The 23,614-nt window shown below is 44.0% G+C and overlaps 2 protein-coding genes across 15 annotated transcripts in view; one reads left to right on the top strand and one right to left on the bottom strand.

Annotated features, from left to right (window-relative positions):
* The window catches only part of GET1 (guided entry of tail-anchored proteins factor 1), a 37,231-nt gene extending 29,597 nt beyond the window's left edge, over positions 1-7,634 (top strand). For 8 of the 13 annotated variants that reach the window (XM_032276854.1, XM_032276844.1, XM_032276846.1 and 5 more), the window contains 5 exons: positions 222-387; positions 1,930-1,997; positions 2,204-2,344; positions 3,341-3,455; positions 6,721-7,634. In XM_032276854.1, the coding sequence (XP_032132745.1) occupies positions 222-387; positions 1,930-1,997; positions 2,204-2,344; positions 3,341-3,455; positions 6,721-6,794 (564 nt within the window). In that variant the 3' untranslated portion in view covers positions 6,795-7,634. Of the gene's footprint in view, positions 1-221; positions 388-1,929; positions 1,998-2,203; positions 2,345-3,340; positions 3,456-3,557; positions 3,694-6,720 lie in introns of those variants that run through there. The other 5 variants (XM_032276855.1, XM_032276848.1, XM_032276850.1 and 2 more) reach the window with 2 other exon arrangements.
* A 4,989-nt stretch (positions 7,635-12,623) lies between these two features.
* The window catches only part of LCA5L (lebercilin LCA5 like), a 49,717-nt gene continuing 38,726 nt past the window's right edge, over positions 12,624-23,614 (bottom strand). For both annotated transcript variants that reach the window (XM_032276841.1, XM_032276843.1), the window contains exons 4-7: positions 18,252-18,336; positions 17,381-17,484; positions 17,089-17,206; positions 12,624-13,911 (exon numbers count right to left, since the gene is read on the bottom strand). In XM_032276841.1, the coding sequence (XP_032132732.1) occupies positions 13,184-13,911; positions 17,089-17,206; positions 17,381-17,484; positions 18,252-18,336 (1,035 nt within the window). In that variant the 3' untranslated portion in view covers positions 12,624-13,183. The remainder of the gene's footprint in view (positions 13,912-17,088; positions 17,207-17,380; positions 17,485-18,251; positions 18,337-23,614) is intronic.

The following is a 23,614-nucleotide window of genomic DNA, read 5'->3' as shown; positions in this document are numbered from 1 at the left end:
TGAATCTCCCAGTGTTCTCCAGCAACAGCCTTCACTCTTTATCTCTTTATCGGTCCTGGGAGCATTCATGGCCCCAGTTTGGGTTCAAGCCTGCAGGGAAACACACAACTGGCTGGGTCACAGAGTGGTCAGGGCATAGAAATAAGGTTCGGTGTGGGGGACTGGGGTACCGTCCTGTAGGCCGTGTTGGAAGGTGCTGATCCCGCTGTCCACCCTGCCAGATGTCCAGGGTGCTGCAGAAGGATGCGGAGCAGGAGTCACAGATGAGAGCGGAGATCCAGGACATGAAGCAGGAGCTCTCCACGGTCAACATGATGGACGAATTTGCCAGATACGCCAGGCTGGAAAGAAAGATCAACAAGATGACGGATAAGCTCAAAACCCACGGTACTGCATCTGTCGCAGCCTGAAGGCTTCACGAGAACCGATTAATAGAGAAGTCTTTATATAAAGATTCCTAGAATACACGCTTTGCTTCTTGATGTTCTGAATGTTGATGGAAACTTTTAAGTTATCTGGTGGAAACTCAGTAATAATTACTACTTTCTCCTTATTTGCTGGTGAACCTTTGCTTTTTAAGCACAGAAACATCTAAGATCCTCTCAGATTTTCCTCGGAGCCAACTTGTTATTGTAGGTTTTCATGTTCTTATTTATTTATTTATTTATTATTATTATTATTTTTTTTGAGACGGAGTTTCACTCATGTTACCCAGGCTGGAGTGCAATGGCGCGATCTCAACTCACCGCAACCTCCGCCTCCTGGGTTCAGGCAATTCTCCTGCCTCAGCCTTCTGAGTAGCTGGGATTACAGGCACGCACCACCATGCCCAGCTAATTTTTTGTATTTTTTTTTTTTTTTTTTTGAGATGGAGTTTTGCTCTTGTTACCCAGGCTGGAGTGTAATGGCGCGATCTCGGCTCACCGCAACCTCCGCCTCCTGGGTTCAGGCAATTCTTCTGTCTCAGCCTCCTGAGTAGCTGAGATTACAGGCACGCGCCACCATGCCCAGCTAATTTTTTGTAGTTTTAGTAGAGACGGGGTTTCACCATGTTGACCAGGATGGTCTCGATCTCTTGACCTCGTGATCCACCCGCCTCGGCCTCCCAAAGTGCTGGGATTACAGGCTTGAGCCACCGCTCCTGGCCTTATTATTATATTTTTAAAGACGGGGTTTCACCTTGTTGGTCAGGCTGGTCTTGAACTCCCGACCTCAGGTGATCCGCCCGCCTTGGCCTCCAAAGTGCTTGGATTACAGACGTGAGCCACCATGCCTGGCCTGGGTTTTCATTTTCAAATTCATCACTTTTCTGAGAGAAGCCCAGAAAAAAGTCTCACAGTGGATTCCCAGAGGCTTTTGTTCCACTCTCTGGAAAAATGCCCAGCAGTGTTCTCTTCCGGGGGTAGCCTTCAGGTACAGTCTCCTGTGATGAAGAGCGCTTTCTCAGGGCAGCCCATGTGCTGAGGGACCCTGTTGGTGTGTGCACAGTCGGAGAGCTGTCTCTGTGGCCAGGAAAACAGACAGAGGGGCCTGTCCAGGCACAGGACAAGCTGGACTCCCACCAGGGATTCATGTACTATGCAGACTGGGAAACGGGGGGAAATTTACTCCTGTTGGTAAGGGGTAACTGCATTATACAAAGAACCTTTCATTCCATGAGTCATTTTAAGAGTTTTCAAAATTAAAGGTATTCAAATCTCATAATCTGAGTGTGATTCTATTTTAAATAATGGCATAATGAGATGGTAGGTGACTTAAAAAATTCTATTTTATGTTTTCTAAATATATTGAGTGATTATTCCATCAATATATTGAGTGATTGTTCCCTTATAAAACTATTTTATAAGGGAAAATAACACTTCTGTGTATTTGAATACTTCATTAATTTTTCAGGACTGACATAATTATTTATCCTATTTTTCCTTTCAGTGAAAGCTCGGACAGCTCAATTAGCCAAGATAAAATGGGTGATAAGTGTGGCTTTCTACGTATTGCAGGTAAGTGTGCTAGAGAGTCACCCTGGTTATTGGAGTTGGGGACCCCGGGCCTCGAGCGGTGCCTGCAGATCCAGGCCAGGAGTTGGGGCTGTTCCACCTTCAGCTGTCGTGTTGTGTGGTCCCGCCCACATGGAGCTCTGAACGCTCTCTAAGTCAGAAAGCCTTTCTCTAGAGGAGAGTTGTTAAAGTTTGGGACTTTTTGGCAGGTGAACTGTGAAGTAACTTCTTGGAGAGCTTCCGCCATACCTTTATCCCAGTGCGGTTTGAAGGGCTGGCAGGACGCGATGAGAAGCTTGGAGATGACTTTGTTTTTTTCTGAGATTTTCAATCATTTTGGCCCTTACTCGGTAACTGGTCTACTTCATGGGCACTCCACTCTCCTGGTAGAGAACCAGGTTTTCTGACCGGAATTGGCTTCTGGTTTCCTGTATGAGGATTAACCCACGTGTCGTCTCCTGGAGCTGTTGCTGGGCTCTGCTTTGGCCCGAGAACGCATTTGTGCTGCCCAGACACCTTCAGCAGCTGCCGTAAACATCTGAGTTGCAGTACTGTGTGATCTAGTAGTGAGTCGGAGGATTCCAGCCCACCCCCAGAAAACTTTGTTTGCGGGGTTATATTTAAGGAAATTGATCCTGAGGCACTGTCACTTGCTAAGAGAGGTTTCCTGCAGGCAGAGGAGTTAGGCCGGCAGCCCTCTTTCATGTCTCCTCTTCTTTTTTTTCTTCCGTCCCTCCTCCATGTCTCCTCTTCTGAGTGGCCTGTTCAAGCCAGAAAGGGGACAGGTGACAGTTGAAGGAATGCTGCTGGGGGAAGGAGGGAAATAAAGCATCCCCTAGCATTGAAACTTACATGCTCACCTCTGCGTGCCTTGCTAACACTGGTGTATGTGGGAAATTCGCTGTTTATTTCAAGGATGGCTGTTGTCACTAATAAGGTATATTTTGCATACAGTCCAGCTACTCAAAGGAGATACTCAGTGAGAAAAGCACACTCGTGTTATGGGAGACTTTGGTTAGTTTATGAGCTAATTTGAAGTATGTGTAGATATTCATCCTAAAACAGTGAAATGACAGTTCCCCTGTGAAGGCTTGCCTACTTGCTGGCAGTGTTCCAGACATGCTGTCAAGCTCGTCTTTAATTGCACTTCCTACTTCACGGTTTCACCAGGGGACATTAGTGGCTGTGCGTGCTCATCTGTCATCTGTGGCGGCTGGGTTCACAGGCTTGAGGTGGTTCAGTCTGGAGGGTTTTCCTGGTTTTGCTTTTGCTTTTCCCTGTCTTCCTGTTGCGTTGTGGGTTGTGTGGTTGGCAGGCTGCTTCACTCACCAGAGGTGTCTTTCCAGGCTGCCCTGATGATCTCACTCATTTGGAAGTACTATTCTGTTCCTGTGGCTGTCGTGCCGAGTAAATGGATAACCCCTCTAGACCGCCTGGTAGCCTTTCCTACTAGAGTAGCAGGTAAGAATTTTCTGGAAGATACAGTGGAAGAGTGTGGATAGGCTTATGTAGAAGTGTGTAGTAGATTAAGTTAGCCTGACATCCTCCTCACCGTCTATTTAGTGAGCAGGGTTTTGTGTCTCATGCCATGAAGAAACAGGTCTAGGAAAGTTACTTCAGCTGACGGTGTCACCAGAATGTTAAGGAGCAAAGCTGGAATTCAGTCCGACTTCTGTGTCCAGGATTCATGCCCAATACGGCAAGTCTGACACCCCCTTGAAACACTAGCTGTTTTTCCAAAATTCTGTGTCTTTTCAGTCCCTATTATGGCTGTCCTCTCTGTAGCACTTGCTGCTCTTGGCTATTTTCTTTTCGCTTTGTTTTTTTTTTTGTTTTTTTTTTTTTGAGACGGAGTTTCGCTCTTGTTGCCCGGGTTGGAGTGCAATGGCGCGATCTCGGCTCACCGCAACCTCCGCCTCCTGGGTTCAGGCAATTCTCCTGCCTCAGCCTCCTGAGTAGCTGGGATTACAGGCACGCGCCACCATGCCCAGTTGATTTTTTGTATTTTTAGTAGAGATGGGGTTTCACTATGTTGACCAGGATGGTCTTGATCTCTTGACCTTGTGATCCACCAGCCTCGGCCTCCCAAAGTGCTGGGATTACAGGCGTGAGCCACTGCGCCCGACCCTGCTTTGTTTTGTTTTTTTGAGCTAGAATTTCACTCCGTCACCCAGGCTGGAGTGCAGTGGTGCGATCTCTGCTCACTGCAACCTCCGCCTCCCAGGTTCAAGCAATTCTTGTGCCTTAGCCTCCAAACTAGCTGAAATTACAGGTGTGCACCACCAAGTCCAGCTAATTTTTGTAGTTTTAGTAGAGATGGGGTTTCACCATGTTGGCCAGGCTGGTCTCAAACTCCTGACCTCAAGTGATCCTCATGACTCGGCCTCCCAAAGTGCTGGGATTACAGGTATGAACCACCATGCCTGGCCACATTCCTTTATTTTTGAAGATAATTTTTTTTGGATATCAAAAGTAGTACATGTCACTCTAGAATGATTAGGAATATAGCTATTATTTAAAAGTCCCAGCTGGGTGCAGTGGCTCACGCCTGTAGTGCTAGCACTTTGGGAGGCCAAGGTGGGTGGATTGCCTGAGCTCAGGAGTTTGAGACCGACTCGGGCAACATGGTGAAACCCTGTCTCTACTAAAGTACAAAAAATTAGCCGTGAGCGGTGGTGGGCACCTGTAATCCTGGCTACTCGGGAGGCTGAGGCAGGAGAATTGCTTCAAACCAGGAGGTGGAGGTTGCAGTGAGCTGAGATCATGCCACTGCACTCCAGCTTGGGTGACACAGTGAGACTGTCTCTAAAAAATAAATAAATAAAAAATAAGATTCCTGTTAGCTTTTAATGCTATGATAGTTTTTCTTTGTCTTTTTTCCCCCAATTAATTTTGATATAGTTAAGGTCATCTAACGCATAACATTTTATACCTGTTTTTAACTTGGTAGTGTAAGCCTGTTCCCACATGACTTAGTTTGTTCGGGCTAAGTGAAGTACTGTAAACTGGGTAGCTTATAAACAACAGAAATTTATTTCTCACTGTTCTGGAGACTGGCGAGTCCAGCAGATTTGATGTCTGACGATGGCCCATTTTCCAGTTCCTGGATGGTGTCCTCTTTCTGTATGCTTGCATGGTGGAAGGACAAGCTCCTTTAGGCCTCTTTTATAAGGGCACTAATCCCATTCACAACAACTCTGCCCTTAATCACCTCTCTGAAGGTCCCAACTCTTAATACCATCACTGGGGGCGGGTAGCATATTAACATAGGAATCGTAGGGGCATACAGACATTCATTCCATAGCACCATATCAGTAAATTTCTTTCTTTTCTTTGTCTTGAGACAGAGTCTTGCTGTTGCCCAGGCTGGCAGTGGCACCCTCACAGCTCACTACAGCCTCGAACTCCTGGGCTCAAGTGATCCTCCCACCTAAGTCTCCTGAGTAGTTAGGATCATAGTTGCACACCACCATGCCCAACTAATTAAAAAAAATGTTTTTTATAGAGATGGGGTCTTGCTTTTTTGCCTAGGTCGGTCTCAAACTCTTGGCTTTAAGCAATCCTCCCTCCTTAGCCTCTCAAGAGTGCTAAGATTATAGGCATGAGTCACCTTGCCCAGCAGATTTCTTTATTAAGGAATTTTCAATAGCTATTCTTCATTCAGTAGGTCATAATTTGCAAGTTTTCTGATGAAAGGTATTTATTTGGGTCTTAATTTTTTACTTTTAAAGATAATGCTGCAGCACACATCCTTGCTGGTCTTTGGCTGTGATTTGTGGTTATGCTAGAGGTGAATATTGTATCAAAAAAAATGACTATTTCTTTTTCTTTCTTTCTGTCTTTTTTTGAGACAGAGTCTCCCTCTGTCACCCAGGCTGGAGTGCAGTGCCGCAATCGGCTCACTGCAACCTCTGCCTCCTGGGTTCAAGCAATTCTCCTGCCTCAGCTTCTTGAGCAGCTGGGACTGCAGGCACATGCCACCATGTCCAGCTAATGTTTTGTATTTTTAGCAGAGATGGGGTTTCACCGTGTTGGCCAGGCTGGTCTCGAACTCCTGACCTCAGGTGATCCACTCGCTTTGGCCTCCCAAAGTGCTGGGATTACAGGCGTGAGCCACTGAGCCTGACCAGGAATGACTATTTCAAAGACTCCCAATGTAGGTACCACCTCTGTCCTCTTCCCCACCCTTTCCTTCCCCTCTCCTTTGTCTGACACAGCTGGGCCCAGGCCAGGAGCTCTGCGCTGCTGGCCAGAGAAGCATCCAGCCACCCTTCCATGCATCCAGCAGGGCCATGGGCCGCTCTTGCAGCCTGTCCTCCTGGACAGGAGAATGTGTGTGCCTCTCCATTATTGATGGGGCAAGAACAGCATAGGTAGACATTGGTTTGTTTAAAATGCTTTTTGAGAAAGGGAAAATAAATAATCTTACAGGTTTGGTTTTGGAATCTATTAATGTCATAAATAGTAATGCACATCTCTCTGGCAGGAAAGGGAAATTCAACCCAGTGTTCACTGTTGAGTGCAATTCCTGCTTAGTAAAGAATGCAGCCCTGTGATTCTATAGAAAGTGACTAATTCGAACCTATGAAACATATAAACTTTGCCTGGGCACAGCACTGCTCAAAAAGAATGGCAATACTCTCTTTGCTGTGAGTTAATGACGGCAGAGGCAGATGTGGACAGCACTGCTGACACGCTCTCTCATGGCAAATTTCTTTATTTTCAGGTGGTGTTGGAATTACCTGTTGGATTTTAGTCTGTAACAAAGTTGTGGCTATTGTGCTTCATCCGTTCAGCTGAACAGGAAGATGGATACAGCTATGAGGCTTTTAAAAATGGATTTTCTCTTATTAGGTTAAAAATCTGATTTATACTTTTTTTTTTAAGAAACAAAAGTACACAGTTTAGATTTTTTTTTGTTGAATATGTTTGTTCTTGGACTTTATGAGAGATTCTTATAAGAATCATGATTTTCTACACTTGTCGTTGAGCCAAGAAAGTCCAGTTTATGACACGTGTATACCAACGAACACCGTCCTAGATCCGTATGAAATGTGAAACGTTCAGGGGCATCTCCGTGCCGCCGCTCGTGATTTGCACTCGTATATTTTGGTCATATTGCCAGCCAGAAACTCAAAATTTTCTAACAACTTAAGTTCTGTGAAGACTTAGTGCCGCTTTTAATCCGGCTTAGAAAGTAACTTAATTTTAATCCCACTACTAAGAATTTGAGAATTTCTTCTTTAACCACATTCAGTACAACTAAAAGAACAACACTAATTAACATTGCTTAGGCTTTTTCTCCCTTTGTTTAAAATGTCATTTGAGCAAGAGCTGTATAGTATTATCTACTTACTCGAAGCTGTTAATTTTTCATTACAGTGTTTTGTAAATGTATCCATGAGACCATAATGCATTGTTTTGTGCTCAAATTGTGTTTTGTATTTAAAGCATTTTGAATGAAGTGTATTTTGTAAGCATTTAATATTTATGCTCTTTAGAATGGAACACAGGAAACAAACCTTATCAGGCCTGATTAAATTATTCTGAACCAATAACCTGTGTGGCCCACAAAGTATAATTCTGCTAAATGCTTTTTAAAACACTTTTTTCTAATTAAAATCTTGGCAAATGCTTGTGCGACTTCCTGCCTTACAGCCAGTATTTACTGTGAGCCATCCGTAACTGACGAGTGGCTGTTAACTGAGTAACACATCACAGTAAAGCTGAATTCTGTCACGAGTTTTTGCAGGTTCGTATTTGTATTTTTCCCTAATCTACTAAGTAGCTTGTCATATCTTAGCTGATTGGACTGTGGAAAGACAAAGTGCTGTGGTCCTTTAGTTACTGTCATACCGAAGACACCAGAGTGGCTTTTGGGTTCCACTCACATGTACTGCAGGCTTACCCAGCACGTTTACTTAGCTTTAAGAAAGGACTGAGAGCAGGGAACACAGCCGCAGCCTGGGGGAGGACCTGGACACCAGCTTCCAGTGTTCTTCACCCCCCGGGGATACATTTTGCCCACAAAGGATGAGAAGCCAGCCTGAGGAGCAGATGAGAGCAGCACACGGAAGCTACGGGGACTATTCCCTCAGACAAAATGTAGCACCAAGGGGCCACGTGCCGAACTTCCGTTTGAGTGAGCTGCAGGCAGAAATGATGGTGGGACAGTCAACAATGCACCGGCCAGGTAGAGCGTGCCCAGGGAGGTGTGGTTTGGATCACACATCTATCTGTGTACAGTATCCCTGCTGAGACCCTTATCTCTTGAAGACATACTCATTCAGCTGTTACTGTTACAAGAATTTTGGCAAATCTCACTGAGGCTAGAGGAAAAAATTCCTAGTTGACAGCTGTTAACTTTCCCTATGCATGAATAGTTTGTGATGATTAAATGGGGGAAATGTAAATGTCCTTTATGTTTTACATTATAGTATCTTTTTAAAAATGATAGTTTTTTTTTTTTTTTTTTTTTTTTTTGAGACGGAGTTTCACTCTTTTGCCACGATGGAGTGCAGTGGTGTGATCTTGGCTCTTCGCAGCCTCTGCCTCCTGGGTTCAAGTGATTCTCCTACCTCAGCCTCCTGAGTAGTGGGATTACAGGCGTGTGCCTCTACACCCAGCTAATTTTTGTATTTTTAGTAGAGAGGGGGTTTCACAATGTTGGCCAGGTTGGTCTTGAACTCCTGACCTCAGGTGATCCGCCCACCTGGGCCTCCCAAGGTGCTGGGATTACAGGTGTGAGCCATGCCCAACCTACTATCTAACATATGATGAACATGGTGCTGAATTCAGACGATGGAGAAAGGGCTACAGTAAATGTGCATCTTATGACTCTTGTCACCCAATTTCCCAAAGTTTTCCTCTGTTACCAGTTTCTTATACTACCAGTGATAGTCCATGCATTTATGAATATTAATATATGTGCTTTTAAGATAAATGTTTTAAAGTGATAAAAGTAATACCTAAAAAGATAAAAGTAGTACCTATTTACTGCTTTTTAAAAAAGATTACTTTGGCCGGGCGCGGTGGCTCACGCCTGTAATCCCAGCACTTTGGGAGGCCGAGGCGGGTGGATCACGAGGTCAAGAGATCGAGACCATCCTGGTCAACATGGTGAAACCCCGTCTCTACTAAAAATACAAAAAGTTAGCTGGGCATGGTGGCGCGTGCCTGTAGTCCCGGCTACTCGGGAGGCTGAGGCAGGAGAATTGCCTGAACCCAGGAGGCGGAGGTTGCGGTGAGCCAAGATCGCGCCATTGCACTCCAGCCTGGGTAACAAGAGCGAAACTCCGTCTCAAAAAAAAAAAAAAAAATTACTTTGGTAATTCTCACATTTCACATTTTTTCATTATTATCTATATGGTGGTCTGTGGTCAGTGATATTTGATGTTACCATTGTAATTGTTTTGGGGCATCAAGAATTACACCTGTATGAGGCCGCAGATTTAATGAATACATGTGTATGTGCTGACTGCTCCACTGACTTGGCCATTCCCCCACCTCTCCCCCTCTCCCCAGGGCTCCCTATTCTTTAAGACACAAAAATGTTGGAATTAGGGCAACCTTGGTCCCTAATTTCAATAATGGCCCCTAAATGTTCAAGTGAAAGGAAGAGTTGCATGTCTTTCATGCTAGCTTTTATTAATTTAATTATTTGAGATGGAGTCTTGCTCTGTCACCCAGGCTGGAGTACAGTGGCGTGATCTTGGCTCACTGCAACTCCCACCCACTGAGTTCAAGCGATTCTCCTGCCTCGGCCTCCTGAGTAGCTGGGATTACAGGCCATGTGCCAACACACCTGGCTAATTTTTGTACTTTTAGTACAGATGGTTTCACCATGTTGGTCAGGCTGGCCAACAAGCTGGCCAGAGCGAGACTCCTGGCCTCAAGTGATCCGCCTGCCTTGGCCTCCCAAAGTGTTGGGATTACAGGCTTGAGCCACCTGTAAAGAGTCTGTGTTCTTAATGTTTTAGTTCGTTGAGCTGGAGATCCCAGGGAGGTCCCAGCATTGTATGGAAAAGGGACCCCCTAACTTGGGCTGCCTGGGTTTTGTCCTCAGGAGGATTCTGTGATGCTCAGTTCTCTAGTTTTGGTAACTGCCCTTTAGGCAGAAGCTTACTTTAGAGCTTTGCTTACTTCCTTGGGTGCCTGATTCTATTGTGTTTACTCGATGACCAGCTGATTTAGAAATGTTTGCTATAGTTGGAACACCAAGAGTGTCAGAGTACCTTCTCTGTCAGAGCTCAGGAAATGGATCTGTTTTTTAAAATCTTGTTTCCAGGATCATAAAGTTATGTTCATTATAGAAAACATGCAGAAGAAAGCCAAAGTAGGAAACACTGAAAATAAATTAAAAATGGGCCCCGATCTCATACCTCAGAGATAAAAAGTTAGCATGTTAATCTATTACCCTTTAACTTTTCCTATGCATACAGTTAAGATGACTAGAAAAAGACAGGCTTAGATTCTATTTCTATTAAATTAGTTTTCTATACAAGCACTTCTAAATAGCTCTGATTTAACTTTATTTGTGCTTTCATTGTGGGTGGGCATAAGAAAAGATCCCTTGAAAAATCCTCTATCTGCTATGAAGCTGGAGCAGACATTGTCATGTTACTCAGCATACCATTTCCAGGAGTCCTTTTAGTGACTTTCTCCAGAATTCAGGCCACTGTGTCATCTCACTGCATTTGCATATTTCCCCTTATGAGCCTATGAGAACTCTAACTCCCTCCCTCACCCCTTCCGCCCTCTTCTTTTCTATCTTATTCCATCTTGGTTTTCATAAAAGATCAAAGCATATGCCAATTGCAATACTTACCTTTGGTTTTATTTACTTTTTATATTTTTTTGAGACAAGGTCTCACTCTGTGGCCCAGATTGGAGTGCAGTGGCGCGATCCCGGCTCACTGCAACTTCCACCTTCCAGGTTCAAGCAATCCTCCTGCCTTATCCTCCTCCCAAGTAGCTGGGATTACAAGCATGTGCCACCACTCCCAAATAATTTTTTTTGTTTTTGAGATGGAGTCTGGCTCTGTCACCCAGGCTGGAGTGCAGTGGTGTGATCCTGGCTCACTGCAACCTCCGACTCCCGGGTTCGAGTGATTGTTCTGCCTCAGCCTCCCGAGTAGCTGAGACTACAGGTGCCCGCCAACATATCAGCTAAGTTTTATTTTAGTTTCACCATGTTGTGATCCACCTGCCTCAGCTTCCTAAAGTGCTGGAATTATAGGCGTGAGCCACTGCGCCCAGCCTTAATTTTTGTAGTTTTAGTAGAGATGGGGTTTCACCATGTTGGCCAGGCTGGTCTTGAACTCCTGGCCTCAAGTGATCTGCCTGCCTCAGCCTCCCAAAGTGCTGGGATTACAGGTGTGAGTCACCATGTCTGACCCAATTTTGGTTTTAAATACAATTGTTTTCCCATCAATACAATGACTTTTACGCCCTTTTGAAAGTTTATTTACTATTCTTAATTTTTAAAAATATGTTACTATTATACACCAAACCATAAACATCATTGGAAATAGTATGGTCTAGATTATAACCAAGTTGCCCTTATAACTAAATGAAGGCAAGCCAAATAAAACGAGGCTGGGAGCATAGCCTCCTTTTTATAGTCCTAATTTAAAATATCCTAAGTTTAGTAAATATATTAGGACTGAGCAGCTAGCTTGAATAAATTATGGCTTTTAGAACAAGATTAACAGAAAAATGGTCAACATACAGTTATGCAACAAATCTCAATAAATGATACTGGATCTCAGGTGTACACAAGGAAAGCAACACCTACAAAGGCAGGACATTGGATACCCCGCTGAGCTGAAAAAGAGAAACTCAAAAATGATTTTCATGGCTGGGTGTGGTGGCTCACGCCTGTAAATTTCAGCACTTTGAGAGGCTGAGGTGGGCGGATCACCTGGTCAGGTGTCCAAGACCAGTCTGGCCAACATGGCAAAACCGTTTTTAGTCTTTACTAAAAATACAAAACTTAGCTCGGTGTGGTGGTGCACACCTGTAATCCCTCTCAGAGGAGGCTGAGACATGAGAATCGCTTGAAACTTCGTGAGGGGTGGAGGTTGCAGTGAGCCAAGATTGTTATCACCGCACTCCAGTCTGGGTGACAGAGGGAGACTGTCTCAAAAAAAAAAAAAAATGATTTTCATAAAACTAAGCTTGGTAATTACTAAATATATATATTTGGTGCTAGGGTGGTGGTGTGATCTTGGCTCACTGCACCCTCTGCTGTCCAGGTTCCAGTGATTCTCCTGCCTCAGCCTTCCGAGTAGCTGTGAACCACCACGCCTGGCTAATTTTTTGTATTTTTAGTAGAGGCGGGGTTTCACCATGTTGACCAGGATGGTCTCGATCTCTTGACCTCGTGATCCACCCACCTCGGCCTCCCAAAGTGCTGGGATTACAAGCGTGAGCCACCGCGCCTGGCCTATATATATATATTTTTAATAAAAAGTCTTTTGATCATATTGTTCCCTTTCAAAGCTGCTGCCATGTTTTGTTTTTGTTTTTTTTGAGACAGGGTCTCACTCCAATTGCACAAGCTGGAGTGCATTGGCATGATCACGTCTCATTGAAGCCTTGACCTGGGCTCAAGTGATTCACCTCAGCCTCCCAAGTAGCTGGGACTATAGGCACACACCACCACACCTGGCTAATTCTTGTAATTTGTAGAGATGCTGTTGCACCATATTGCCCAAGCTGGTCTTGAACTCCTGGATTCAAATGATCTCCCTGCCTTGGGCTCCCAGAATACTGGGATTACAGGCATGAACCACTGCACCTGGCCTGCTTCCATGTTTTTCAGTTACAACTCAACTCTATTGCTGATACATTTTGTTGTGTATGAGATGCATATGTCTTGGGTTGGCTACCTTATAATTATTAGCTATGGAGTCCCACAGAATACTAAAACCATATAATAAACCAGTCTTCCAGAAGATAATGGATATTTCAGTTGTAAAGATGTAAATTTGTATTTAAAGTGTTATTGCCTAAAATGGATTTTTTACTAGATTAGCAATAAAACAAAAATTTAATTATCGAAAGTCAATGTAAGTGCCTAAAGACACACAGACATACACTCCCTCTCTCACACATTTCAAAAATAAGATGCAAGGCACATAAACAGCATTATATCAAATCAGAATGCATTAGGATATTGATTATATTTAGATAATTCTTTTCTCTTTTCCTTCTGTAGGTGATGATGGCTTAATAGAATTTACCACAGTTACTTTAGAGTCTCCGAATGCATTGCTGGCGGAGGCCTGACTGGGAGGCAGGTGATGCAACTCCTTACTTTGCAAAGGCTCCTCTGAGCCTTTTGTAACACCAGAACCTGACTTATCAGTTTTCAAGATGTAGCCTGATCCAAAGAGTTCTTCCATGAGACTGCTTTTCTTGTCTCTGAAAGTTATATCTTTCACTTTTATTCTGGAAGACTTACCAAATGAGGGCTCATACCCACTGTCAGAATGCTCTAGCTCCCTTTCCTCTCTGTTACTGAGATGCTTGCTTGTACTATGACTGCACCTCGTGTTGCTGGCATTGGCTGGCCCACCTGAAGCAGGAAGCCCATGATGCAGGTTTTCAGTTGCTTCTGTGAATGAGTAATGCCTTCTTTGTCTGAGGGGGCCTTTCGTGTAGGGAGCAGTGCATCTGCCAGGTGTGTCATCCGTGTCATTTCTCTGCATGCTTCTTTTAAACTTTTCTCTTACTAGATCATCTTGATTGGTTTCTCTTTCAGGATGAATGATGTCAATTATTTTTGGTGGTAGTTCTTGCTCTTCTTTCACTGAAACGGTGTTCTTTTCTTGGTCTTCTTTTTTGTCTTTTTGTCTTCCAAAATTCTCCAGTAGTACTTGTACTTCCAAATGTTTATCTTCCTTTAATAAATCTATATTAGAAAAGTAGGCAATTTAGTGCTGTTTAAAATTAATGGATCTCTATTTCAAGATGGCATACTTAGTACACTTATTTGCACCTCCTCACAAGCACATTGAAATGACAGAAAAGGTAAGAAAATAGATGCATGGACAATAGGTTACAGAGAAGGATGCTATTAACAAATGTGCTATAGTTTCTTAGAACTTTGCAAGCAAATGGGAATTAGGAAACCAAAATAAAAATGACATCCATAGAAGAAGAAATAAAATTTGCCAACAAGGTTATTAATAGATGTTCAATATCCCTAACTGGATGTAGTGCCAGTTAAACCAGTGAAGGCTGGGTGCAGTGGCTCATACCTGTAATTCCAGGCTTGGAATACTTTGAGAGGCTGAGGCAGAAGGACTGCTCGAGTCCAAGAGTTTGAGACCAGCTTGGGCAACATAGCAAAATCCTGACTTTACAAAAAAATAAAAAAAATTAGCCGGGCATGGTGTTGCCTGCCTGTAGTCCTGGCTACACAGAAGGCTAGGGTGGGAGGATCACTTGAGCCTAGGAGGACAACACTGCAGTGAGCTGTGATTGTGCCACTGCGCTCCAGCTTGGGCAACAAAGCAGAGCTGTTTCAAAATAAAACACAACACAATGAGGACATTTTTCATCCATCCATTTGGCAAATAATTTCTAGAGCTAGTGAAAAGATGGGGAAACTGGAATGTTTGATCCCCACTGGTGGGTGTGTGACTGGCACAGCATTTTTGGATGGGGATGTGGCAGTATCAGTCAACATTTTAAGTGAATATACTCTTAGACCCAACAACTTCATTTCTCAGAATGAACCTACAAAAATAGACAGAGATAAGTGTAATGATGTTTACTGCAGCATAATTTAGTAACAATAAAACCTAAACGTCTGCCAAAGGAATAATGATTAAATAAAGTATGGCATGTGCAGTCTGTGAAATTCTAGACCATTATAGACAATGATCTGGATACATGTGAACTGATGGGGAAAGATGTTCCCACACTAGAATATAAGCACACGAGGGCAGGGTATTTTGCATCTGCTTGCTGCTGTATCCCTAATGCCTTGAACAGTGTCTGACACATAGTGTATGCTCAAGAAATGTTTGTCAAATGAATGGATAGACTTTCTAGGACAATATGAATTAGGACAGTGGACTGAAACATGAGCGGAAAACTTAACACACCAGTGACCACAGTGTAATTGCAACTGACGATCAGTTTCCACCCAACTGCAACAGAGAAAGTGGCTTTACTGGTGAGTTCTGTCAAATTATTGTGTTATTTAAACACAGTAGTTTGCCCTCACAACTAAGGTGTGGCCCTTCTTGGGCCTCTGCTGAATGCCCAATGTGTTCAACGAGGGCTCTCCATGCTGCCTAAGGGAACATGTCTGATTTGCAGCCCTTAGTGAACCCTGGGACTCATTCATCATGCATGTTCTTTCCTCAGAAGTTGCTCTTGCCCACTCTTGTGGGGCTGCACCCAGATCTCCTGTGACCAGTTATGTAACATGAAAGCAATGAGCCACATCTTTGAAATCCAAAGGAAAATTACCCACAACTTAAGAGTTTCCTATCTAGGCAACTATTAATGAAGTATAAGGGTTGATTAATGACACTTCCAGATGAGAGGTATACAAATTTACCTTACATGCACCCATTTACAAGAAGCTAGTGAAGGTTGTGCTCTTTAAGACATGATGGAATTTACCAAGAAAGAGGAGGACCTGGCTTAGGAAAGAGAAGATCTAGTAGAGAATAGGAGTGACAGGAATCTACAGGAAATGATGAATGGCAATCCCAGGATGGTGGCCCCACTGGACCTCCAGGTGCAAACACCAGGTGAGCCAGGGCCTTGGCCTGCCTTGCCCATGGCTGACGAAGTGTTGTACTCTCTATCGTACCCTGCAGCCTGGGCCAGCTCAGGACTCTCCTTGTACCCCACGGAAGCAGTTTGTTTCCACCTACTCCCAAGAGCTGGAGTTAAGCTTTGGTGATCTTAGAACAGGAAATTCTGAGCAGCTCATTCCCTTGGCCTTAGCTCTCTTGGGCCTGCCCCAAAGAGCCCTGCCAGATGCCATGGATCTGACAGCTTTTCTAAGTCCCAGGCCCTTGTACATTTAGGGGAGCTGAAGCTGGAGTCCTTTTCCTGGAAGTCTGTATTCAAAAGTGGCAATATTGCCCTTTGCTCAGCTGGATTTGAATAATTTGCTATTCAGTTTTTCAAAGCTGAATATATTATGTAAGGATACTGTTATGAAATGGATGTTTATATTCCTCCCTCCAAAATGTCTTATGTTGAAACAAAAAAACACCAGAGCACTGGTGCTCTCAACTGACCCTTCCTCATGCTAGCATTTCATGTGGAAAGGCCACATGAAGATAGAGTGAGAAGGAGGCCACCTAAAGCCAGGAACAGAGGCTTGGCCAGAAGCCAAATGGCTAGAACCTTGATCTTGGACTTCCTAGCCTCTAGAACCATGAGAAAATACATAAATGTTATTTAAGCCAGCAGTCTGTGGTATTTTCTTCTTACGGCAGCCCAAGTAGACAAATACAGACAAATATGAAGACAGGGACCCGTGAGGAACAGCAAGGGAATGACTGGCATAAAACCCAAGATGGTGGTTGTTTCTGGTGGGCAGGGCAAGGGGATATGACTGTGAAGGGCCCATGGGTGTTCCAAGGAGCACTCATGCACTGTTTCTTAAGCAGGGTACTGGGTACACAGGTGTTCCTTTTATTATAATTCTGGAAACTGTTTTATGAGTTTTTTTTTTTTTTTTTTTTTCTTTGAGATGGAGTCTCTATTGCCCAGGTTGGAGTACAGTGGGGCGATCTTGGCTCACTGCAACCTCCGCTTCCCAGCTCCAAGTGATTCTCCTGCCTCAGCCTTCTCAGTAGCTGGGATTACAGATGCCTGTCACTATGCCCAGTTAATTTTTCCATTTTTGGTAGAGACAGGGTTTTACCATGTTGGCCAGGCTGGTCTCAAACTCCTGACCTCAGGTGATCTGCTTGCCTTGGCCTCCCAAAGTGCTGGGATTACAGGTGTGAGCCACCATGCCCAGCTGTTTTATGTGTGCTTTATATACATATATACTAATTCACAATTTTAAAAAAATCAAGTAAGATAGACTTCAAAAAGTTGTTAAAATTACCTTCATATTTTCTCTTAGAATCCTCTTGCTTTGGTAGTTTATTGACACAGTGAGGAATTTCACGATTTATTTCAGTTGATTTTTCTTTGTGATCAATGTTTCCTGTTGCCTTTTTACCCTATAATTTGGAAAAGCAGCACAAACACATTTTGGGGGTGTCTAGATAACTTTAAGTTGTATTGTATTCTAAGGACTTACAAATACTTTTCACATAGAACCAGTGATTGTAGCCTAATTTATTTTTGTTAAGGCATGTTTAATTAGACATTATAAGATTCCAAATTTACTGTACCTTAGTTGTCAAAGGTGGAACATCTGATTTTTGGGTTGCCTGGTGTCTCATACTTGTGAATGGCAAACTTTTTCTGTCTGCTTGGACTGATTTTGTTGAAGAAACTACAGAACAGGTAGATTACGTGTAAGAAACATATTTTACATTTGGACGCAATATTGATTTTAAGCATAAAATAATATTTATGCAATGTAATAATAAAATATACTAAGTAGTTTCTAAATATTCAGTATAGACCTAGCATTGTTCGTTTCCTGTTTTTCCCTCCAGGACCCTTGCTTGCCTTACTTTGGGCTGCACAGTGTTGGAGTACAAAGTAGGTGTTAGGATAAGACGGTGTTGCTGTTTGAGGACAAGGCTGTCCTCTGCAGAAGGGATTCAACACTACAGACATGTAACTGTGAGAGGCCAGGCCACCGGGCTATCCTGTGGCAGAGCTCTTGACTTTCAGTGGTTAGACTGTCCATGCTGAGGTGCATGACTCAATCTAGACTGCACTCTCCCTGAAGAGTGAAGGAAATTATATCATTTCAACAACCCCTTGGTTGATTCATCATCTCTGGTGGCTGCTATTCTACATTATAAACCAGAAACAAACAAAGGCAGGCAAGGAAATTCGAGGTTGTTGCATTTGAAAGTAAACTGCACTCGCGTCATCTGCCATTGGTGTTTTCTCGGAGAAGCAGCAGAATTTCTATTCTTTTCTAGCGATCTCACCAGATCAGTTTCATTATTCTTCTAGAATCACAAAATGTATTTTAATGCCTACTGAAGTGATTTTTAAAAATATCCATTATTTTGGTTATATATATTAGGAAAATCTGACTAGTTACTTAAAAATAGATTTTGAGCAAAAGTAATTAAAACATACCTTTTGGATAGTCCTCGGTGTCATGTAAATTTTTAAGTATTCGATGACTATAGATGTTTTTAATTTCAAGTTCACGATCCTTTTCCTAAAGAGAACCACAATACCAATTTTTTGTTTGCTTTTGTCAACTTTTCTTTTAAAAGCAATTTAAATGAGCTCAGTATCCTTTGAATAATATCTATAGATTCTAGAAGAAACAGAAATAGGTCATATCATCATATACCATTCCTGACATGAAAAAGTACACAGCTTTTTAAACAAAGTGACACATTATTGTGACTGGGACAGCATTTTTGAAGAGGCTTGCAGGTAAGCTTGTCTACTGTTTTCCCTCTGTCCTGTGGGCCTGTGCTCTGAAGTTTATGAAATGTTCTTCTCCACTGTGCACTTACAGTAGCCACTAGCTATATGTTGTGATTTCATCTAAATGAAAATAAAATTAAAATTTAGGGCCGAAAATAAAATTTAAAAAGCGCGGTGGCTCATGCATGTAATCCCAGCACTTTGGGAGGCTGTGTGCGGGGGGCTGGATCACCTGAGGTCAGGAGTTCGAGACCAGCCTGGCCAACATAGTGAAACCTCATCTCAACTAAAAATACAAAAATTAGCCAGGCATAGTGGCAGGGTGCCTGTAATCCCAGCTACTTGGGAGGCTGAGGCAGGAGAATTGCTCGAACCCAGGGGCGGAGGTTGCAGTGAGCAGAGATTGGGCATAAGAGCAAAAGTCTGTCTTGAAAAAAAGAAAAAAATATTAGGTTGTCAGCCACACTATTTGTATTTCCAGTAAGCAGTCACCAGCTTCGTGTGACTAGTGACTGCAGTGCTGGACAGCACAGGTGAACATTTCTGCCATCTAATAGAAAGTTTTGGCCGGGCGCGGTGGCTCAAGCCTGTAATCCCAGCACTTTGGGAGGCCGAGGCGAGTGGATCACGAGGTCAAGTGATTGAGACCATCCTGGTCAACATGGTGAAACCCCGTCTCTACTAAAAATACAAAACATTATTTGGGCATGGTGGTACGTGCCTGTAATCCCAGCTACTCAGGAGGTTGAGGCGGGAGAATTGCCTGAACCCAGGAGGCGGAGGTTGCGGTGAGCCGAGATCGCGCCATTGCACTCCAGCCTGGGTAACAAGAGCGAAACTCCGTCTCCAAAAAAAAAAAAAAAAAAAAAAAGGAAGTTTTATGAGACAGGGCTACATCTAGACAAGTGCAGCGGGGGGAAGGCCTAGAACAAGGGTATCATTGTTCAGTTTTAAATTTCAGTATTGACTTTTTTGAGTCTTGGCAAAATGGACATTTTGAAACAACTTGTTAAGGAACAAAAAATGGTTTTTATTAAATACCAAATGCTCCTCCTTGTATGTATAACAGGAGGAAAGAAAGGCTTTGGACTTGAGACCACTGAATTTTAGTAACAACGATAGTTAAGAGAGGTGGGCATATATGAAGTAAGGAGGAAGGAACCCAGGGATGTCAGAGTGTGACAGACGTGCATGTGTACACACACACACACACACACAGAGACACAGAGAGAGAGAGTTCTGGTCTCCTTGTGCCCCTTAGGGTCAAATCTATGGGCCAAGGGATATTCAGAGGGTGAGAAACATCTCTGAGGTTTGGGAAAGTCTCAGTGCAAAAGGCTTTGGTGTGGTTCAAGAAAACCGCAAGCCCCTTAAAAGGCGCCCCCTCCAACCCAACCGCCTCCACTCATCCCGGAGCTAAAGTAACATGGTATTGCCCAAGTGGTACGTTAGAAAGGGCTAAATGCCCTGTGTAGGCCGGAGATGGATTGTGCTTCCCTTACGCTTGCAACCAGTGGGACCTGTGGTGGGAGCTGCACCTGCTCTGGAGTCCTGACGGGTCCACGTGCTCCCACAGCACGGGCTTTGTGACAGAGAATCTAGCCAGGGATCAGATGAAGGATGCTCTCAGAGTATTTGCATCAACAGGAAGAAAAGATCACCAGGAGTTGTTTGACCAGACTGAGAAGAGGCCGTGAGTTTCAGCAGCCACATTCAGTGCACATCAGACAGGGTCCAGGGAATTTAAGACCAGTCACTTGTCAAGAGAACCAGTCTAGACAGGGGCCAGAGGGCAGAACACAGACCAGAGGCCTCTTTTTCCCTCCGCAAAGAATACACACACGTTTTCTCTCATGCCCAGGATGCCATCTCCACTGAGACAGAAAATAGGGATGAGGAAAAGGTCTGCAAGTATAAGAGACAACTTAGCATAATAATGTTTTCAGTTAGCAGAGACTGAGACGAGCTTTTGTCCATTTCTCCTTGTCCACTGCCGTCCTCATCCCTAATTTGTGTGAATGGGACTAATAAGGAAGTATGGCTCAGTTACAGAAGATAAAGAACATTACATATTTTTGTACCTGAATTGTACAGTGTAGTTCTACTCATTTGAACCATAAAATTAGATTTTTATCAGAGGTACACAAATTGATAAAACATGAGAATATTAATCTTCTCTAGAATTTAAGTTTCTAGAGGCAAAAATGTTAACAGTTCATCTCTCTTTTCTTTTATTGTGGTAACACTTAGCCAAAAGAACAATAAATGCTGACAGTTCACCACCATGAAGAGTTGATCAAGTATATTCTGGATAATAAGTTTAAGATGAAGGATACTGTGTAAAACATTTTAGAATGATTTTTCATCCACACTGGTTAAGAAACATTTTCATATTTACAGGGACAGATTTTGATTGCCTGAAAAATTCAATTCTTTTGATTTGGTTTGGACACTTGGGGGTCGGCAACAGAGAGCAGGAAGGAGGCAGAGCCAGAACAGAACAAGAGGCCGCCACGGGGCGGCGGGGGTCAAAAGGAAGCAGTGTGGAGGACTGTCCTTCTCGAGGCTTGGAGCAGAGCTTCAGGTTGGGCCCCACGACAGAGCTGGGCCAGAAGTCTGACACAGCAGGTCTGGAACACAACCTGGGATACCTGTGCGGTTGAGTTCAATCAATCAAGAGAAACGAGAAGATCATCCGTGGCTGGGAATGTTTATGGAACGCTCGTGGAATACTCAGACTACCCGCAAGTGCACAGAGTATCAAGTCAGAGTTAAACGGGAGGTTGGCTCACGGTGTGGAATCATATTAACGTCAGCATTGATGGCTTCCAAAAACAAGATAGAAAGCAATGTCTTATGCAGGAGCGCGACTGCAGCCTGGTATAAGATGGGATGCAGTACCTCATGTGGGAGCTGTGGAAGGCCGACATTCCTCTTCCTACTTCGGCTCATACTCCAGAAGTGGGTCTAGACCTCGGGATGACTTGAAAATGAGTTTCAAAGTACAGAAACAGAACTTTTGACTTTTGGGACCAGGCTCTCCCAAGCTCAAATGATGACTTAATGTGGCTGGCTGATTTTTCTAAAATTGCCACAAGATTTCTGTCCCATATGCTCTTCAAGAACTTTGTGACACCCCCCCCCCCAAGAGGTGGCGTTCACTGCTTGAACAGCCTAGGACCGCCCTGACAAATGCAGTGAGACAGAAGTGATGCTGTGTGACTGTCAAGGCTAGGTCACAAAAGGCAATATTGCATCTGCCCGGTTCTCTCCTCTCTCTCTCTCTCTGGTTCTCTCCTCTCTCTGTGGCTTTCTCTTCTCTTTTTCATTTTTCCCTTCAAATCCAGCCACCAAGTTATGGGGTTGTGTGTAAGGTCCCAGCCAACAACCTAGCTAAGATCTCAGCTGTCAGCTGTTACCAACTGCAGACATATGAGTGAGACTTCAGATCATTCTAGCCTCCAGCCTTTGAACCACTCTAGCTGATACCAAGACGGGAAGAGATGAGCTATCCCTATTCAAGCCCTGCCCAAATCGTAGATTCGTGAATAAAATTAATGTTGCCGGCTGGGCATGGTGGCTCATGCCTGTAATTCCAGTGCTTTGGAAGGCCCAGGTGGGCAGATCACTTGAGCCCAGGGATTTGAGACCAGACTGGCCAACACGGTGAAACCCTGTTTCTACTAAAAATACAAAAATTAGCTGGGTGTTGTGCTGCACACCTTAATCCCAGCTATTGGGGAGGCTGAGGCACGAGAATCACTTGAACCCGGGAAGGCGGAGGTTGCAGTGAGCTGTGATCATGCCACTGCACTCCAGTCTGGGAAACAGAGGGAGACTCTGTCTCAAAAAAAAAAAAAAAGACTAAAGGCAAAAAATAGAAACAAAAGAAATATTAATATTGCCATGCTTAAGTCAGTTGAATGGTTGAGTGATTGGTGCTGCAGCACAGTAACTGAGCGGTCAGGATTCGAAAACATCCTGGAAGCTTCTATTCCTTCTCCCTTAGGATGACTGCTAGGAGTGACCTTTGGAGGTGAGGCATAAGGGGCCATCTCCTTTTTCCAGGTGAAACAGGCCTGGTGGGAGGTGGTAGTGGGAGGGTATCCTGAGTGCAGGGAGGAACTACAGGATAGGCCATGGGTGAATGACTGAGTTACAGGAAGCCAAACTAAGGATCCGTGGCTCCGCTTCTGCTTTCTTTCATGCTGCTTGATTTCTTTACAGCTCTGGCTTCCTGAGCCTCTATAGGAAGGAAGAGCTGGCAGAGCCGTTCCATGTGCCTGCCGTTTTGTGTGGAAATGCGTGTCTTTGGTAGGTTTCCTCGATAATGGGAAGGCAGGCTGGCTCTGTGTCAGTGGCACTTGCTGACTGGAAGGCTTCACTCTGAGGTGGCCTTTTGATTGAATACTTCCCAAATTCCAGAATTTACTCTTTAAAAGGTTTTGCCCTGGGATACCAGCCCCAGTAGCCCCATTTCTTCTCAAGCAACATATTCACTTTCCAGAGGAGGAAACAAGACTTTCTCCCCTGGTGGCAAACTCGGGGCTCCCTGATGCTGTGCATGCTGCTGAGGAGGAGGGTGGGCAGCTGAGACTGCTGTTAGTCCGTCCTCTCACTCCTGGCTCCCATGCCTGCCTGTGACCAGACAAACGCCTCTCCAACCATCTCCTGCTGTGTCCGGCTCCAAGTCATTCTCTTAAATGCTTCCACCCATTTTCTGCAGTAAGTAAATTTACCCACATCGCCACTGTTTGCTGAAGACTAGTTTTCTTGCTATTGTGTGCCTGTTTTCTTTTGTAGTCCTCCACTGATATTTTCATGAGGGTTTTTGGAAGGAAGGACATTGAACAGTCTCTAATCACCAACAATTGAAGGCCAGAGTGAACAGTGTCTTTCTCGGCCTGGCAGAACACATTTACCTGCTTGTGGGTGTGGCTTAGGTACCTATCCTTTGTGACTGCAGCAAATCTCCTGATGCTTGAGTGCCATGCCAGAAATTCTCATTTCATTATGATGTGTGTGGCCTGGGCAATGGAGTTTTAAAAGCCCTCTCCCCA

This window comes from Sapajus apella, unplaced genomic scaffold (genome assembly GCF_009761245.1).
Source record: "Sapajus apella isolate SASKATOON/1434 unplaced genomic scaffold, GSC_monkey_1.0 scaffold8, whole genome shotgun sequence".
NCBI lineage: Eukaryota > Metazoa > Chordata > Mammalia > Primates > Cebidae > Sapajus > Sapajus apella.
The sequence above is the reverse complement of the archived record's forward strand: the minus strand, read 5'-3'. Positions and strand labels throughout refer to the sequence as shown.